The sequence below is a fragment of the Sphaerodactylus townsendi genome, linkage group LG04 (assembly GCF_021028975.2).
Source record: "Sphaerodactylus townsendi isolate TG3544 linkage group LG04, MPM_Stown_v2.3, whole genome shotgun sequence".
Classification (NCBI taxonomy): Eukaryota; Metazoa; Chordata; class Lepidosauria; order Squamata; family Sphaerodactylidae; genus Sphaerodactylus; species Sphaerodactylus townsendi.
Genome location: NC_059428.1, coordinates 95998431 through 96017777, shown reverse-complemented (window position 1 = coordinate 96017777; position 19347 = coordinate 95998431). Strand labels below are relative to the sequence as shown.

The window sequence follows — 19347 nt, the reverse complement described above, 5'->3', positions numbered from 1 at the left end:
GTAGTAACTAATCTAGTTTAAATTCATTCATTTCTATAAAATGTCTAAAGTATTGTGGAAAATATGATACTGCTAAGTATTTATTTTCATGCATGATATAACTCATATCTGAGTAAATACTGAACATTAAGGAGAAAGAGCAATCCTTTGCTGTTGTTTTTTTTTAATCTAAGGTCTACCTCGATCTCGTAGTCAAACGTGCCTGCCTGAACTGCTGCGGTTTCTGGGACAGAATGTACATGCAAGGAAAAATAAGAATGTTGATATTCTTTGGCAAGCTGCTGAGGTATTTATTGTTACTTCATTATAACAATACTTTGATGGATACACCCCAGCCACTCAGTTTGCCATTTACCTGTTCACCTGAAGCAAGTAAAATCTCCCCATGGAAAGCAACTCAGATTCATAACAAATGTCTTTCTTTTGAAGGCTAACCTTGATGTAACAATGTCTGTACCAAACTCTGCCCCATCCTCTTTCCAGCGCTCATTTGTCTCATTGCTTTTGTAGCTGAGGAATCACTGTGTTCTCTGTTGGTATTGCAAAGTAGACTAACACCTGGTACCATTTTCTAGATTTGCCGCAGACTCAATGGGGTTCGGTTTACAAGCTGTAAAAGTGCCAAGGATAGGACGGCCATGTCGGTGACTCTGGAGCAGTGTTTAATATTGCAGCATGAGCATGGAATGGCTCCTCAGGTCTTCACCCAGGCCCTGGAATGCATGCGGAGGTAAGAACTGGTCTGCTGAATGGCCACTTGTTCCTTATCCTGAAGCCATGTAAACTGCAGATGAGTTACTCTCTCAGTCTTCGACAGGTAGAGTTTTATACTAAATACATTAAGGATGGTAAATCACCCAGACCGTAGCTGCCGAAAGTGATACTTTAGATCTCCCTTAATACGTTTGAGATGAAGAATTGCCAGTTTTGCATTTTTTGAAAAAGGGGAGCCTGGAGGGTAAGTTCAGTTTTTGCCACGTTACTGGACAGTTGCTAAGGTGAAAGGAAGGGATCGCAAAGCAGACAATCTTTTCTCTGCCAGATCAAAAGTTTGTTAAACTGAGATGTTACCTTGGCTGCCACTTTACTGTTTCGCACCATTTCCTTAGAGATGATCTGGGTAATTATCTGCTCTGCGACGAATACGCATCTGCAGGTTGCATTGGTTTGCTATGCTTACTTTTCAGTAGCAACACAGTTTGCTCCTTCAGCAAACTGTCACTATGAATGTTTCATGATGCAGCAGTCGAAACCCATCACAACTTGTCAGTGTACTGTTGTCATACCTGTTTAACTTCTGTTTCCTAAAGCAGCGGACATGTTTTCAAAGTTAAATTCTCTAGTATTAAAAAAAACCCAAATCTGTTTACTGTTGTTCAATACATTGTTTCAAGCACTGCTGGAAAGCTCCAATTTCACATACCAAAAAAAAAGAAAGGATAAGAAATCCAGTTTCAGTCTTTTATCGGTGTTGTTCAACACTACTGTGGAGTCCTGTTTTCAGCATTCACTCTTGCTGACTGCACTTTGTGTCTTCTCTCCAAATTCTCTAAAGTGTTCAATTCTCTTATCCTTTCTGTATGTCTTTGCTATTTGACCCTTTCTGAATCTTCAATGGTCGGTGAAAAAATTATGTGTTGCTAGTTACATGTTCGTACTTCTGCTGTCTGAAGCTTATCCATAAACCACAGGATTCCTTGGTGGAATCCCACAAAATGCAACTGATCTATTATTAAACCAGCTATCAAATTCAAAATAAATTATAAAGTGTGAGAATAATGAAATATGCCCAATTTTTCTCATTAATTTTTTGGTAGTATTTTATGGTTTGCAATTTTTAATCCCCCAATTTGGTGAATTTATGTTGAAACCAATTTTATATTGAAAGTTCTGAATGCTGGCTGGAATCCACTTAGTATCTTTAACCCAATTCTGGACTGGGAGAAAAATGCCTTGTAATTATGTTGTTTTGAGCACCTGGGAGAACTGTATATGTTCATACGTAACAAAATGTGGTACATATAAGTGTTGGTATTCCCTTGCAATTCAAATTTCATAATTAACATAAACCAGTAAAAATAGAACAAGAGAACATCACTTGACTTGACTCCCTGCCTTGTTGGCACAGATTTAAATAGATTGTTTATCTTTTAGAATTTTTATTAGAAGATCTTAGTACACCATTAGCTGGCTGTTTGACAAAGGTTAAACTAAAGTTGTGTGGCTTGAAATGGACATAACTTTCAAACCCACCCTTGCAAAATAATTGTTTTTGATAAGGGATGTATATTTATATACACATCCCAATCTAATGTTTACTCTTTGTAATTACAAGCTGAGGGCCTATTAATGAATTGTGGGGACAATAGAATCCAGAGTTCCCCCCCCCCCCTCAAAATTCTCTGTGACCTCAGAGGCTCGAGCTGTTTATTTATATTTATTTATTTGTTCCACTTAGTTTGGGAACATTCCACCAGGCAGGGGCCAGGGCCGTAAAAGCCCTGGCCCTGGTGGAGGCCAGCCGCATCATAGAGGGGGGGGGGGCCTCCAGTAAATTGGCCTCTGCCGAGCGCAGAGACCGACGTGGGACATATGGGGCCTGTTGATCTTCCTTCCATCCTTCCTGTCATTTTAACTAATTCCCAGCTCCTTTCAACATTTTCCCATCTGGAGAATTTTCAGTTCTTATCAGGTCAGGTGTTTCTCCCCATTTTTGAGATCCCTGTTCTGTTTGTGGAAGGCCTGCTTTTTCTGATTTTATTATCCAGATCCCATGGGGCCAGCCAGCTCACCAATTAGACAGAATGACAAGCTGCAGGCCTGCAAGAAATTGCAAGAGGAGAGATAAACTATTTGGAAATGCCACCCCTCCTATTTATTGTGGTAGTATCATCTGTCTTTAGCAAAAATGATGAACATAGAAACAACAGTGGTCAGGTCTGAAGGTCTGGGCATTTACTGTCTGAACCCAAAAGGATAAAATTCCTTTTTGGTGCTGAAAATTTGAAAGTGAATTGATAAGTCAAAATTATGGTCTCAAATAATAGGACAGGTGAAAAATCTTTGGTAAACAGGACATCTGTTCTTAGCAGAGAGCATTTTGGGTTGAGAAAGAGGCCTTTTATTAGTAGTTGATATGCCTTAAAATATGTTTAGATTTAACCAACCAATTATTTTTAATGTGCCTAAATTTAATAGCTGAGGCTTTTGCATTAATTCAGTGCAATTCTCATTGAAGAATTATTGAAAGGGTCAAATGCTAAAATGATTATTCATGTTCAGTTTTCTTTTTAGAGCTCCATTTCTTTGCAGCATGTGGACGCATGGCAGAGCAGCACGGCACATGGCTTGGCCAAATGAGAAAACGAACATGGAAAACCATTGTTGTTCAACCTACATGTATTTATTTTCAGTAGACTACAGTATTCTTTCTTATTTTCTCTTTTTTATTCTCTTTCTCTCTCCTTTATTCTGTAATTGTGCCTTTTCTTATTATTTCTAAAAATTGGCACACCTTCCTTCTTTCATTATTTTACTTAACACATTCTATTTTCTGTTGTGGCTTCTTCGACATTTTTTTCCCTTCTCTCCCTGTATTATTTCTTGCTTTGCATCCTTGGGGTTTTCGTTTTGGTATTTTTGGTTTTGGTACCCCCATTGCATGTCTGTGTTTCTTTCTACCTCTTCTTTTCCGTTCTCCCCAAACCTCTTCCTTTTCACAGTATTGGAACACGGGAGGTAGTCACCCAGAAGAACTTGTGTGGCCTGGTGCCCATCCGGGATTTCAGGCTAGATCCCAGTCTCCTCTACTCTATTCCTATGCTAGCTCTAAGCCCCAATTTACTGATTGTGTGGCTGTTTCTGAGTATTGCATACCTGGTGGCCAGATTACGTTGCAAATGAAGATGAATTTTAAAAGCAAACAAAGCAAAAATCCAATGAAGTGCCAGAATGTTTATCACCACCTGGTACCTATTTGTCAAAAGAATGTGTCATAGCATTGTCTGCCAAGAATTATTATTATGCCTTACAATTTTCTGTTTCTATTGTATTAAACATGTAAATATACATCAAATTATTTTATGAAAAGGAATTGTATTGAACGCTTAAACTGTTGTTACGCTTTCAGTGCTTGTAACATAGTCTGATAGCGGCCTTTACCTCGGTACTTTAGATAGCCTGAAGATTAGTTTCTCTTACCAAATATTTTTCAGGCATCCAAATCCTCTTTCTTTCTCTCTCATGTAGTTTTGTTTCACATGTTTCATGTACTCTAGAGAAAAGAACTGTCTAAAAAGAATTTGTATTTTTTTTGTATATTCTTAAAAATATGTCAGTCCTACTTTTCATATTTACATGATACGGGAAGGGGAAAAGTGGGCGTTTGTAACACATTCATTTGAACACTTATACTGAATATCTTTCTAATCTGAACTTCCAAGCATAATCTCTAAATTAGGATAGTCTGTAGAACCATGCATTTGTTTCTTTGTCATGTTTAAATCTGTTGCAACATACTGTACCAACTAAAAAATTAACTTGAATTACAGTATACTGCATGCAATATACTTTCAGTATATTTATATATCTACTTTTTTGCTGTATCAAAGAGGGGAAAGTATGTAGAAAGAATAGCGTACTAATCATATGTAATTCCATTTGAATCTTCTTCGGAAAAATATTTTTATAGTACGTGTGAGGCTATCATATGTTGTTTAATACTGATGTTAAATATTGCCATAAAAAATTGCACTAATTAGCTCACTGTTAACTTTAAGATAGTTCTGATGAAATAATCTTAAATATTTGAAAGATTCTAATATTTGTCAGATACTGTTCCCAGCCAATTACCCTCAAAGTTAAATGAGAATTAATTTCTACCATTATTATGTGGATTTCCTCAAACATGCAAATTTTCATATTCAGAAAGGTCTTTCAGCTGAAATATAAAATTTCCAAATTTCCATTTACAAGAAAAAATACAACATAAAACAAATAAATCATCGAAACATATTTGAGAGAAGACCAAAGATCAGCCAAACTCCTATTCTGAAAGGCTTTCCAAAACTCTAGCAGAGAAATAAAGTTCAAGAGATGAGCTTTTTTCTTCAGCAGTGTCAGAGTTTATGGACTGATACCTTAATGGTCCTACTTCTACCTGTTCCTGTCCTAAATTGTCTGAACAGTGTTCCCAGTGAGCAGTACATAAAAACTAGACACTCTGGGGTATGGGGGGAGCTGATGAAGGGAAAGCACAAGGTATGAAAGTATCAGGTAGAGTTAAAGATTAAAAAAATAACTCAAATTGTGCTTAGAAGCAGATTGATAACTAATATAACTAGTGCAGAACAAGCGGAATATGTGCACATCTTTCATGTACACATTTATTTTAAAATATTGATATGAGTCATGACTATGTTTGTTTTGCCACCTGACTCGCATAATATATATTGTACAAGAACAGTTATGGCAGTAAACCCATTCATTTCAATCAGTTGTACTGCCTCATAATGCATGATGTCTTGATAGGAAAAATTCCCCTGTTCATTTGAAGATAGTTTCAGGTGGATTGCTGTGTTGGTCTGCTGGTAGAGAAGCTAGATTTGAGTCCAATGGCACCTGACAGATCCACACGGTTACCAGGGTATAAACCTTCAAGAGTCAGAACTCCCTTCATTACATTCAATTAATTTGAAGTTACCATTGCATGTATCAAATTCTGCCTCTCAAAAAAGGATCCTGCTCACTGGGGGTCTGGATCACCTCAGTTTGCAAGGGCGTTGTTTACAGTGTGTACCAAAACTTGTTCATTTAGGGTAGTTTTTTTGTGAACCAGAATATTGTTTTTAATATTTATTTTTCTTCCTTCAAGCTGCCACAGATAATTAATTTACATACTCTGTATAGTAGATCTCCTCCTTTCTGATGGTGAAGACCGTTTAGTAGCTGCTATATGTACAGAGTTTTGTGCGCAAATCGGAACCCTGGAATAATCTGGCTTGCACCAAATGGACTGCAGTTTGTAAAAGCATAAGACAGTACACATATATTTCCATTATAATGAAAAGATACTATGCCTTTTTTTGTAATTGTAACTGTTCTTTAGAACATTTTTTTGCTTTAAAGAGAAGACACAAGAGACACTGAATAATATGAATTGTTGTCAAGACAGATACATTAAGGAATTCAGAGTTTCAATACAATGTTTGAGTAAGGAAAGTAAAACCATTTCTTGTCAGATAAAACCACATAAAACTGCATATTATAGGAAACTGAGTTGATGAAATTGGTTAATCCCAGCCATGTAAGAATATGTGCACAATCCAGGTAACGATAAGCAAATGTTGGTTCTTGATTTCAGTACAAGAGAATGAATATGCTTAACTTTCCAATTAAAACCAACTGATTTTTTTAAAAGCTTGTTTGGCTGGGTTGGGCCTTGCTTTGAAATTGGAATAAATGATTATTAATGAAAATCTCTGTTCACCTTGGAAATAAAGATACTATAGGTTGACAAGGAGCATGCTAATTGTTACTGTCATTAGTGTCTAAACTATGAATAAATTGCATCTGTCATATGTTTGTATACTGTCTTACAATGATGCTCTAGCATGAAACCACTCTAATTTTCCCTTATCTTCTCTGTCAAAGGAGCGAAAGGCAGAAAATGGGAAAACGTTTAATGATGGTCTAGCAGCCCAATCCAGATCTCTGGGTGAGACGGGGATGCTGCTGCTGCGGTGCTGCCCTGCTGCCTCCAAAGGGCTTCGCTGCAGCACAGGAAGCCCCAAAAGTGAAAACTCTGGCTGGCTAAAATCCCCCAGGGAGGGTAATGGACGAAGGCCATGAAAAACATGGCGTACATCTGAAGCCAGCTCAGTTGGTATGTGGGGGTTGAGAGGGCACTGGAAGCCAACCAAAGTCAGCTTCGAACCCTGGAATGCACCTAAATGCTACTAGTCATGTTGGGCCATGGGGCAATTTCTGGGGTTGAGCACCACTGAGCTGTGTGGCACCTGTCCACCTTTGTATCCGCCCCTTCTTCCAGTGCATGGGTGGACACCCATGTTGGCACAGGGCTGCACCAACTTCTATGGTAAGTCTGCCCCCCGTCCCCCCCGCCAATCTGGATTGGGCTGCCCGTTAATTTATGTCTTTCAAAGTTATGTGCTTCCATGCCACCGTTTTCATGAAATTGAATAGTCTTTGCAATAAGAAGTCAGAATCTAAATATAGAAAGTGCAATAGAATTCAAGTAGAGAGTGTTACCATTAAGATAACGTATTCTTAGCATTGCCTTTTACAGCACAATATTTGATCTTCAGTTCAGACTGCCAAATGCTGTCAGCTGCTTAACCATGGTCTGTCTGGAATTCTTCCCCCGCCCCCAACCAGTCTCCTCAAATTTCCCTTGCAAATTCTCTTTCTTCTGTTACATTCTCATCCTTTTCTTCCTCCAAGGAGCCCAGAGTGCATAGATCATTCTTTCCTCCTCCATTTTATCCTTGCAACAAATCCATGAGATGGGTTAAGTTCAGAGAGAGAGAGAGACTATCCTAATGTCACTCAGGCTGATTCCGCATGGGCCAAAAACAGCAGTGTGAAAACGGTGTGAAAATGGTGTAAAAGGATTTAAAATGGTGTAGAAGGGTTTATACTATTTTCACACCGTTTTCACACCACTGTTTTTGGCCCATGCAGAATCAGCCTCAGTGAACTTCATAGCAGAGTGAGCATCTGAATCCAGATCTGGCTTCTCCTAATACGCCACCGTAATCACTAACCACAAAGGCTTTCATCAGGCCATAACAATAGTTTACCATTAGGTATGGCAATACTGACCCAAATTCCTATCAGAACCAGAGCATGAAATTGGTTTCCATATCTTGGTTAAGAAGGAACATAATTAATGTTACCCATGATTAGCACTAGGAAAAACTGGGGTTGGGCACCAGTCAGTCGACCAAAAATTACTTGAGCATAGTTGACAAATAATTCGGTGGGCAGGTGCTAGCTGTTCTTTTTGTTGTTCCTTTATGATGCCGTTGTTCATTAGCAAGGGCAAGAGCATGAGGTCCTCCTGACCTCGGCTATAACTCTGTTGTACTCCAGGGCTGCCCTAGCAAAGCTTTTCCTGCTGGCCACCTGCAATAACTGTAGCCTTTTCCAGCATAGAAGAATGTGATTTATTGTCGAAGGCTTTCTCGGCTGGAATCACTGAAGTGTTGTGGGTCTTCTGGGCTGTATGGCCATGTTCCAATAGCACAGGGGTCTGCAACCTGTAGCTCTCCAGATGTTCATGGACTACAAATCCCATCAGCCCCTGCCAGCATGGCCAATTGGTCATGTAATCACTAACCACAATTGGCCCTGCTGGCAGGGGCTGATGGGATTTGTAGTCCATGAACATCTGGAGAGCCACAGGTTGCAAACCCCTGCAATAGCATTTTCTCCTGATATTTTGCATGCATCTGTGGCTGGCATCTCCAGAGGATCTGATTGTACTAAAGCAAGTGGAGTATATACCCCACAAGTGGAGTATAAACCCCACAATACCCCAATAATCTGATTGTTGGCCAGTTAGCACAACTGCTTTTTAAAATTTTCTTGTAAAAAAAAAGAGGTGGTTACTTTGTCTTTTTTTATTTTGAAACTGTGTAGGCAGACCCTGGTGGTCCATGTGAAACCCAAATAGAAGCATTTTTCATTAAATCATTCACAATTATAGAAACCTTAACATTCACTGTTAGAATTATAATGCTTTCTTACAAGTTTTACAAAGTTAATTTCATTGTTTTACAAGAACAGTTAAAATATTTGACCACTATTTAATCTAAATATTGACCAGATCTCTTTTGGTCAATAGCATTTGGCCAGTAAATCAAGATTTGGAAGGGAGTGGAAATCTGCACTTGACAGGGATGGAGAGGTATCTTAGTCTACCACCTTACAGCTGATCTTCTAACCATGGTCCGGAATTGGCAGTGTTATCTCTGCAGTAGGCAAATACGAGGAAAAGATTACATTCCAAAATGCTGACAGCTGTCTGGTACATGTTGGTGACTGCAATGAAAGGAGTATTTTTCAAGCCATTTAGCATTGTGATAATTTTCAAACATGCTACTTATGCGTGGCTAGTTATCCAGTTATTTGCCTAGCCCTCAGTAAAGCTCTTGATAAACGGATATGTAGGGAATAACACTTATTGAAAATCATTAATTTCAAGAGCAGCATTTTCTTTAAGCTCATGATGGCTTAGATCGGAGTTTTGGAGCCCTGTATGCAATGAAAAGACCTAAAAGTTCACAGCATAAGTATCATGAAATTTGTAGGAGCATCACAGAGAGAACCGTGCATTGAAAGTAAATACACTGCTGCTTTTTAGAATGACAAGGTTTAGTAGCTGGACATAGCATGTTTCTATTTCACGTTCATCATACCAGCATTGTTTAGTGATCCAGTGCTTCTAATATTTGCAATGGCAAATGATTCAGGCACCCACTAAAGTATTTTAATGCTATGCAATGACTAATTCATGTCACCATAGTTAAAATATTTTGTTTTTTGTTTTGTTTTTACTGCTGTCATTTTTGTGCTTGTTTTTTTCCCCCCAGTGAGGGTTGTCGAAGAGAAAATACAATGAAGAATGTTGGATGTCGCAAGTATGCATTTAATTCCCTGCAACTGAAGGCTTTCCCCAAGCATTACAGGCCTCCTGAAGGAACTTACGGAAAAGTTGAATCATAAGATTACAGTGTCTTGTAATCAGTCGTTCCGTTAAAACATGTGGATACACTCAGCTTTAGTATATGAACTTTGACAATAAAGTCAAACAACTTTTGTACGTTTCACTAGGTAACACTGAGCATGTAATTTTATTAAATTGGATCCCATAGGAATAATTATTCTCTGACTCCTTATAACATGAAAATATTGTGATGACTATCTGCTCATATAACTATTCATCAGTTTATGTAAGATGCCTGAATATACTGTATCACTGATTTCTTACCTGTATGCCTAAAGAAGGGAGGTAACTCCCAGACTGTCAAGGATTTTATGAATGATATCTAGGCAGCTGTTTCACACATCTTTTTATACTGGCTTGATTTGAGATTAAGACTTTCATAATACTTTTTAGAACCTCAGAGTTGTAAATAGTAAATTAAAGGACACAATGCAGTTAGATAAGAGGCACTGTTACAAAGAAACAAAAACTCCCCTTTTAAAACAGGGCAGCACAATACATTTCAAGCCAGAAGCTTAACATGTTTTGCTGTTTGTGGAATACTATTAAGTTTGTAATATAGAAGGCCAGGAACTGACACAAGATCCCCTTGGTTCAGAAACTGGATTGGGCCGATGATGTTTTCATTTGACATGATCAATGTTTACAATTTTCATTATTTTTGAGTAGCTATCAAACAATAGCTCCTGCCAACATCTCAGCTAGTTTAAGAGGGAAGACCCTTTTGACCTGGTAATTACAGAACACAGACTGGGAGGTCGGGATGGGGAGTGGAACAGGACTGCAGTGAGGAAGGGAGTCGGGTGAGACCAGTGGAAAAAATGGCAGGATCCCACCTAATACTAACAAGGCACGGTCACAAAATAGTTTCATGCAACAAAGCATTGCATGTGACTTTAAATTATGGGTGGCAATGTTGAGCAATAAGACTCAAATGGCAAATAAACTATGCTTTCTTAACTGCAGTGCAGACCAAGTAGGTAATTGCAAGCTCAGCTGCCCTATAAAGTGGGGATTTCATGGGCTTGGTCCCTTTTCTACTTGGATTATCTGTTGATTTGCACCCTTTCCTGTATGCATTAGTTAGGTTTCTTCACACAACAATATTCAGTGGAAGCCAGTAATTTGAAGACATTCTCTGGATCTCCCACATGCATACCACCACGATCCTGCAGTATCTTGCGCAGGAGCAGCAGTGGTGTAGGAGGTTAAGAGCTCGTGTATCTAATCTGGAGGAACCGGGTTTGATTCTCCGCTCTGCCACTTGAGCTGTGGAGGCTTATCTGGGGAATTCAGATTAGCCTGTGCATTCCCACACATGCCAGCTGGGTGACCTTGGGCTAGTCACAGCTTTTCGGAGCTCTCTCAACCCCACCCACCTCACAGGGTGTTTGTTGTGAGGGGGGAAGGGCAAGGAGATTGTAAGCCCCTTTGAGTCTCCTTGCAGGAGAGAAAGGGGGAATATGAATCCAAACTCTTCTTCTTTATTTGCACAGTTTCATTGTTCTATCAAATGCCTGCAGCTCTGGCTGGATAGATGGTGTGATTCTGTTTAGCATGAGGGACATCTAAACATTGAGGCCAGGGGGCTGAAGGGTTCAAAAACCTACATAAGCATCAGTTTTCCCTTTGCACTTAAATGTAGATTAAGAGAACATTATTTTTAAATGTGATCCAGAGCATTATGTACTACACAAAAACAACCCCCCCACCACTATTTTTATGAGTGTCTCCACAGTTGCCGAGCATGATGTTTTGAATACTAGCCCAACCCGGTGTTTTCTTTTTATCAGCACCCGCTGCTGCAGAATAGGGGTGGCTTGTTTTTCCCCCATTCGTTTTGTTAACAGAATCTATCTTTATGCTATATCAGAACAGTGAACCACAGAAAGTGAGTTTTAATTTGTTGACTAACCATTTGTGTTTTTTATTAACTATTAAATGTAAAATCTTTACTAGTCCAAATCTCTTCTGAGACCCAATTCCCACTGTTGCTTTTGAGGTGATACATCTACCCATTGGTGATTTTATTTTATTGTCTTCTCATGAGATAGGTCTGTTGGGAAGCCCTCACCTCACAAGCTGAAGCTGGGTGCCACTTTGCATAGAGAGAAATGTTAGTTTACCCCTTGCAGATTGCTCCAACTGAAAAACAAATGTGTGAGTGGTGCACAAGAAGGTAAGGTGGTGCAATCTGCTCTGCTGCTGACCACGGATACGCATTCAGCAGTTCTTTCCATAAATAGTGTATATTTCAATGAATAAATGAAGCATTGGTTTCTGAATCACATAGTGTTTTTATGATATTCAAATATTTTTCTTTGAAATATCTGCAATCCAAAACAAACTTTTATAAGTACACTTATTTAGAATCATGGGCCTTGTAATAGAAATATTCACTTTGCCTCAAGAAAACAACTTATTATACATGTGGTATTTTCTAAGTGCGTTTTAATTCTCTCTGATGTTTTTGTTTGCACTTTAATTTCTTGTAGATTTTAATTATTCATTCTATGCAAGTAGTATTTGCTTTTCGTTGTTGGTTAGCAATTCAGCGTCTTAGCTGCTCTGTAGACATGCTGATCATGGTTTTGCTGAATTTGGTTCTGTTTTACTGCTTCAGTCTTTCTTACCAGCAGAAAGTTATGACTCCAAGTAACATGTTTAACGTCAGATCTCTGCACCATGACAAATGTTGTGAAATATGTTAAAATCATACTGGTGAGACAGTTTGTCTGCTATATCAGTAAGACTTGTCCTTGATCAAAACTGAACTTGGTTTTTTTGTGTGCTGTTCCCTGTCCTCTTATTTTGATATATTTTAATCATGAATTTAAAATACCTTCACTTTTAAATTCTCTTGAATGGAAGGCATGTACACTTGTGAAGACTACAGTATTTCTAAATGGTCTGATCCTAAGACTTGGCTAGCAAGTAAGTGTTTAGGGTTGTACATACAGACAAATACCTGTATGATGTCTCCAAATATAACATATGTGTCATGTTTTGGCTAGCTTTTACAGGCATAGCACTTCCCCCATTGGTGAGGTGTGCCTTTGAATGGAAAGCATAGCTCTGCACATACAAAAGAGATGCATGTTGAATTCCTCTCTTCATTGAATAAATGTAAACCCCGTATCACTAAACGACTACTTGTGCATTAAAGCACAAATGAGGCTCTTGGGTGCAATGTACGTTAGCACTGTAAAGTATGCTAGCAAAGTCTTTGGCTGTTTCCTTGCAGATCGGCAATAATGAATGCGGCGACCTGGAACGGTAAAACGTCGCGCGATCTCCAGGCTGCCATTCGCATACCGGGGCGCAGCTGCTAACGCGAGCTTGGCCGCCCTCCTGGAAGCCTGGAAGTTTTCCGGCGTTTCCCCAGAGCGCTTCCCAGTGCTCTTTTGGGAAACTGCCGCAGTGAAGCGCGCTGCGGCCGAAGCTTAACGGCAGTGGCTTCACGCGCCTTCCCCACTCTCGAGCACTCACCTTGTCATCCGGGCCTCAAGCGCTGCCGCCCGAGGCCTGGGGATTTCTCTGCCCCCATACCCTAGCGTCGCTGGAGCAGAAATGGCGCGCAGGGCCAGGGGGGCGTAGTCCTCAGGCTTTCGGGCGAAGCGGCGCCGGAGGCCCGGGGACATGTTGGTCGGCCGGGCGCTTTGAAGCGCTCCGTGGCGCCCGGTGCTGCCCGGGCTGTTCCCAGGGAACCGAATCCTATGCGGACTGTCCCAGCCGCCAGTCGGGTCAAGAAGCGTCATAATACGTTGACCGCCGCTTCAGCCGAAGCGGAAACGGCCTTTGTGACCAACCTAACTGTTTAGGATCACTTTCATTAGATTGCAGTCAACTTTTATTAAATACTTGAATTCAACATTAAAAACTGCTTGTTACACAAAATTGCATTCACAATGGACTTTGCTGACAGAAGTGAATACAGTGTTTTAGTAATATTCAGACTAATTCTCAGACCTTTTATGTACATTCTTTGCTCTCCGTTTTTAAAGTGGGAGGGCACCAGTTGCTCTGTTACATTAAATACGGTGAAGGGCTGATCTCACTCTTTCTGGTTGCAACAAGTAAAGCAACCTTGTCCAGCACATCTTTTAGACATACCATATATGCCATTCATGCAAATAGGATCTCATGAAGACTAGTGTGAGCCAAGGTTGACCGAAAAGGAAAACTGTGAAATCACAAATCTATATAGGAAAGGTCATACATCTGATTTTTTAAAAAAATGTTTTGTTTTACTTTTGCACAGGAAAGGCATTCTTAAGGATTATCATGATATGAAGGTCTAGCTAATGTTTGTTTTGAGTACTTTTTTTAAAAAAAATGAAGCATACTTAAGAAAACTGCTGCCAACTTGTGTTCTGTGTATATTCTGTCAAACCGCCCGCAGCACAGTAGCCTTTTGGGTTTCATCTATGTATGTAGATCTATTGTATAGCACAGTTTTGTCCCAACACAGTTGTATTTGCCAAGTTTTTGTGTGCTGAATTTTTTTAATTTATTTGGTTGTTTAAGGGGCAGTATTAATATACCATAAACCCATGGTTACTGTTTTATATAGTCTTAATTCATCCAATCCATGTATGCTGTAAATGTGCTAGTCTTTAGGGATAAAAAATAAAGAACTGACAAGAATGCTGATGACTATTTTTTAAAATTATTGTTAAATGTGTTTTTCAAGGGTGTGTATTTAAGTACACTTCGTCAGTTTCCCCTGGTAGAAACTGCTTTGATGCTCTTAATCTTTTCTTTAGTTCCTTTTCTTGTGGTTGGTAAAGGCATTCTTACTACTATGCTGACCAACATAACTGCTCACTTCTCCTCTCACTAGTGCTTAGTGACTTAACACAAAATGAGGATTCACGCATAATGCCAGAAAAAGTGGGGCTACAGGCCACAAATATTTATGCTGCAATAGAATGTTGTTAGTCCTAAAATGCTACCAGACCCCTGTTTGTCCTTCTGAGGTTTACAGTTGGAGATCTAATGTAATTTGGTCCAATATTTTTTGTTATACAGTTGCAGTAGCAGCAGTGTAAGTGAGATGCATTGATTTTCAGTGTTGAACGATACTCATAACTGAACATTATATTATCATAAAAGTCTGAAATACAGGCACTGAGGATCTACCTAGAAACAACTACCTGGTCCAACTTTTAGAAAAATCCCATGTAGAATGCTTGAGTTACATAATATATTAAAATTTCATTGATGCTGAAAATTTGTAACTGATCTTGTGCACCCCAAATATTTTTCATTACTTATTTTGATTGACTTTTGTCAGATTTTGATCTTACTGAGTTAGCAAAAATCCACTGTGTATTCATATAGGTCTAGGTAGGGTTTCAACATTTCCAATCAGATTATTGACTGAAGTAAAGGCAAATTAACAGCACAGATTGGTACAGTAAAGCCATCTCTGAGGACTATCTTCCCAAAATAAAAGTAGACACCAGTGCCCTGCTGATTGTAGAAAAGACCAGATTAGCTGTAATAGCATAGTCAGTTATCTGGAATAAAGAAAAAGGGGTGGCCAAGGGGAGGTGATTTTTGTGTAATGGCATGAGGGTGCAAAAGAGCAATGGAGGAGCTGCAGAGTCTTGGACTTCTCAGCCTAGAAAAAGGACAGCTAAGGCCGAATCCCCACCAGGAAATTCAATCTAAATCAAACCAAGTTTGAAAATAAACTGCACCTTTTCATTGAGGTTTCAACCTCCCCACCGCAACATGTTTCCAGTGAAGACATCTAGGCCTATCTCGGATTCAAGAAATGTAACAATCCCCACGACTACACGATCGGCTTGGCGGGTCTCTCCTGATTGGCTGTCATGCTGTGTTGGGGCAGGACCTTTTTTTCTCTCTCGCAAAAACGTGCTCATGTTATGATGCCATCACGTCAGCATGTTTTCCCCGCCCAAGTTTCTGATTGGTTGTTATTCTCTCGTGCTCTCGCGAGAACAGCACCGCACACACTGTTGGTTGTAAGGCATTTGCATCACGCTCTACAGCGGGAAATTTGAACCAGGATTAGATCCTCAATCCTCCCCTCCAAACTGGATCAAATACTTTCAAGCAGGTTCGGCAAAGACACGGGATAAGGGGGAGAATGAGCGCCAGATCCAGTATGAATCCTTGTTTGTCGATCAGGCAGTGGGGAATTCTTCCTGAATCCTTGATATTTTGCATGAGTATCACGCAATTAATTGACCGTGGGGAATCGGGCTAAGAGGAGTCATGATAACAAGTATATAAAGTTCTATATGGAGTGAAGAAAAAAGATAGAACTTGTTCTTCCATCATACTGGGACCTGGGGCATTCAATGAAATATTTGGGAAATAAATACAGAGCAGACAAAAGGAATTCTTTACTTGAGTATTTAAAACTGGAATTTACTGCTAGGAGAGGTAGTGATGGGCATGCACATAGCTTTAAAAGGGAGTTAGATTCATGGAGGAGAGGTCTATCAATGGCACCTAGCTGCAGTGACCAAAAGGAGCCTCCATAGCCACAGGCAGCAACCTTCTGAATCCCAGTGCTGGGGAGGCAACAGTAGGAGACCTTGGCCTCTATACTCTGTTTAGCCTAGCAGGACAACTAGTTGGCTGGTGTGTAAAATGGGATACTAGACTAGATAGACCATTGGTCTGATCCAACAGGCTGTTATGTTAAGAGAGGTACCAACCAGCGGTGTTGCCACTCTGTCAGCCTGCAGAGTGACACTTTGCTCCAGGATCTACCTCTTGCTCCAGTAGGTGGCCCATAAGTTCCGGCTCCTTCCCGCCTTCCATCAGCACAGTCCCTTTTTCTTATTCCTTTCATTGCTAGAATTCCTTGGGGTTTTTTTCCCTTTGCAGAATAATTCCTTAGCACATTTTTCTCTGTGCTCATTTTCATTTACCCTTTCTATTTAGATCTCTGATTCTCATTGTATGAATCATGCCTTTATAGGAGGTTATGGACTTGTCTCTGTGGGCTTTTTCGCACACAAGGTTTGCTCTGGAATTAATGAAATGTGCAGCAGCATCCCAACCTTTTTGTTGCCATTTTGTCGCTTGACAATGCCCGCATTTCAGCTGGTTGATCTGGACCTGCATCTGACTCCAGAAACCCTGATAGTTTGCATTGCCGCGGAATGCAATACAAACGGAAGTCCTGATTGGCTGCTGTGCCATCCCTGGGCGTGTTGTTTGTGACGCTTGGCCCCATCGTCATGTTCTCACGCTGTGGTGTGGCAATGAGATGACGACACTCCACTCTTCCTATTGGCTACCGTTATCTCGTGGTTTCTTGCGGTAGGTATAATGAGATCTCAGAAAACTCTTCCCATTGACTATCGTGTGCTTGGGCTCTTGCTACATTAATTCCCCTCATATTGATTTCTCACACAAGCAAAATGATGCTCAGAAAGTTAGCTAATGGCTCTTTACGCACTTTCAATGAGATGTTACTTGTGTAAATTACTGCTAAATTTGTCACACTCTCGAACGTGGAAATAACAGAGACAGTAGAAAAGTCCTAAAGCAGTTCATTCCAGGTAACATGAAGCGTAACAATGCAAAGCAGGATTTGAGCTCGAGAGCTCAGATCCAGGACCTATATCCTTTAACCTAACCCTCCCCCCCCCCCCCGTTTCACCCTACACCAAATGGCTACTACAGTTTCTACTACAATTACTCTACAGAGCTTCAAAGAACCTGGGAACCTTTCACACCTCTTTGTAGAAGAGTTGGCGCCAGGAGATTGCCAGGAAGGGAAAGGGGGAAACAGGGAAACATTTACAATTCATACACAGCAAGACCTCAATGCACTGACAGGCATGGTCCTGACAAAATTAATGTGTGGATAGTATTTCAAGGATCTCTTGCAGCTCAGGGGAGCAGAAATGTGCAAGGGGGGAGGGAGCAGGAATCAGCCAATCTGCCAGCCTTGCACATTTCCCCCCCCCCCACTTCTGAAAAGACACTTGCAGCCCAACTCCAGGCAAGAGAGCCAGCGCGCCCCTCCCTGCCCTAGCTCCCCCGGTATCCTGCAAGCTGCTGCGCCACCAAGGGCCCCGGCAGCTTTGCAAGCAGGAAGGAAGGGTGCGCAATGGAAGTTGGGCGTGCTGCTTTGGCTGCTTCCCCCTGTCCTCGGCCAGGCCCTCCCCTCCGCCTTAACGTTCCTGGCGTCGGCCAAAGCTAAGCCCATTGCAGCCACCGCTCTGCCCGCACTTCCATCACCTCCTGTGGCTGCCGTGGGCCCGCTCCCTCCTGCAGCGGCCACCGCGCCCAGGGCTCCTACGGTGCCCGCTGCTGCCCCAGCTGCCGCTGCTGCTGCCAGGGCTCCATTTTCTTGCTCGTCCCCGCTGCTGTTGGTGCGCTTGTTCTTCTTGCCCTTGTTGCTCTTCTGATTCGGCATCGCCAAGGGAGGAGGAGGAAGAGCGGGTCGCAGCAGGAAGCTGGTGGTGGCTGTTGCTACTTTCCCCACTGCTGCTCCCACCAGCACCACCAGATAGTTTGTTGCGGTTCTCATGCACCAAAAATAAGATCAAGTTCACCTAACTGTTCTGCCTTTCCTTTTTGTGGAGATGAGAGACATATAGTGTTTTTGTTTTTTTTCTTGATTTAGACTAAGCATACCTTATTTATTTATTTATTTGTCCCAGGAATTCCATGCTCGGAGTAGCTCACTAAGACAAACTACAATTTTACAATTTAGCAGATGCCCTTCAAAAACAAACAAAAGCCTTCCCACCATGTATCCATTTGGCTCGTTTCCCCCTATTACGCAACTTCTGAATGAGCTGTTATTTGATCTCTGTTTTGGAAGCAGTTTAAGGAATATATTAAATGTTATGTGGGAAATTCATAACTGCATTGTGTGATTTTTTTTTTTTTTGTAACAGCCACATGGGGCTGTCAATTTGCTTTCAGTAGTAAAAACATATTTCCTCACTAGACATAAATAGCAGCTGGGGACACTCAGAACCTGGATAGAGATTTATGAATCCCCAGCCCCAGGAACAATTCTGTATGCCAATTGGCTGTCCTCCCCAACCACAGTTCAAAAAATGGTGGTGGAAAGTGCTGTCAAGTCACAGCTGATTTATGAAGATTTCATAGGGCAGTGGTGGCGAACCTTTGGCACTCCAGATGTTATGGACTACAATTCCCATCAGCCCCTACAATTGGCCATGCTGGCAGGGGCTGGAGTGAGAATTCAGTCCATAACCTCTATCTGAGTGCCAAAAGGTTATACGGCTTTACCGATCCTCATAGGGGTTTCAAGGCAAGGGATGAGCAGAGGTGGTTTGCCATTGCATGCTTCTGCATATCAACCCTTGACTTCCTCGGTAGTCTCCCAATCAAGAACTAACCACGACTGACACAGCTTCTGAAATTGAGTGATATTAGGCAATAGATCCATTTACTAACCTGCACTTTTGTCATTTGTCCTAAAGCTTTAATTTCCATCAGCAATCGTTCCATCAGCAACTCTTGCAACCGTTTCTGCTCTATTGTACATTGCTCAGTAATAAATTAGTCACCCATTAACTTGCATTATATAAATTGTGCTGATTCGTCTTAGGTGCCAGTCGAGTGCACCT

General features: G+C 40.9%; 1 protein-coding gene across 13 annotated transcripts in view; it reads left to right on the top strand.

Moving 5' to 3' along the window:
* Positions 1–11058, top strand: part of INPP4A (inositol polyphosphate-4-phosphatase type I A) — a 93848-nt gene extending 82790 nt beyond the window's left edge. For 8 of the 13 annotated variants that reach the window (XM_048493196.1, XM_048493201.1, XM_048493195.1 and 5 more), the window contains 3 exons: positions 174–286; positions 576–730; positions 3723–6576. In XM_048493196.1, coding sequence (XP_048349153.1) covers positions 174–286; positions 576–730; positions 3723–3903 — 449 coding nt within the window. In that variant the 3' untranslated portion in view covers positions 3904–6576. Of the gene's footprint in view, positions 1–173; positions 287–575; positions 731–3722; positions 6577–9614 lie in introns of those variants that run through there. The other 5 variants (XM_048493199.1, XM_048493198.1, XM_048493194.1 and 2 more) reach the window with 1 other exon arrangement.
* The last annotated feature ends 8289 nt before the right edge of the window (positions 11059–19347 follow it).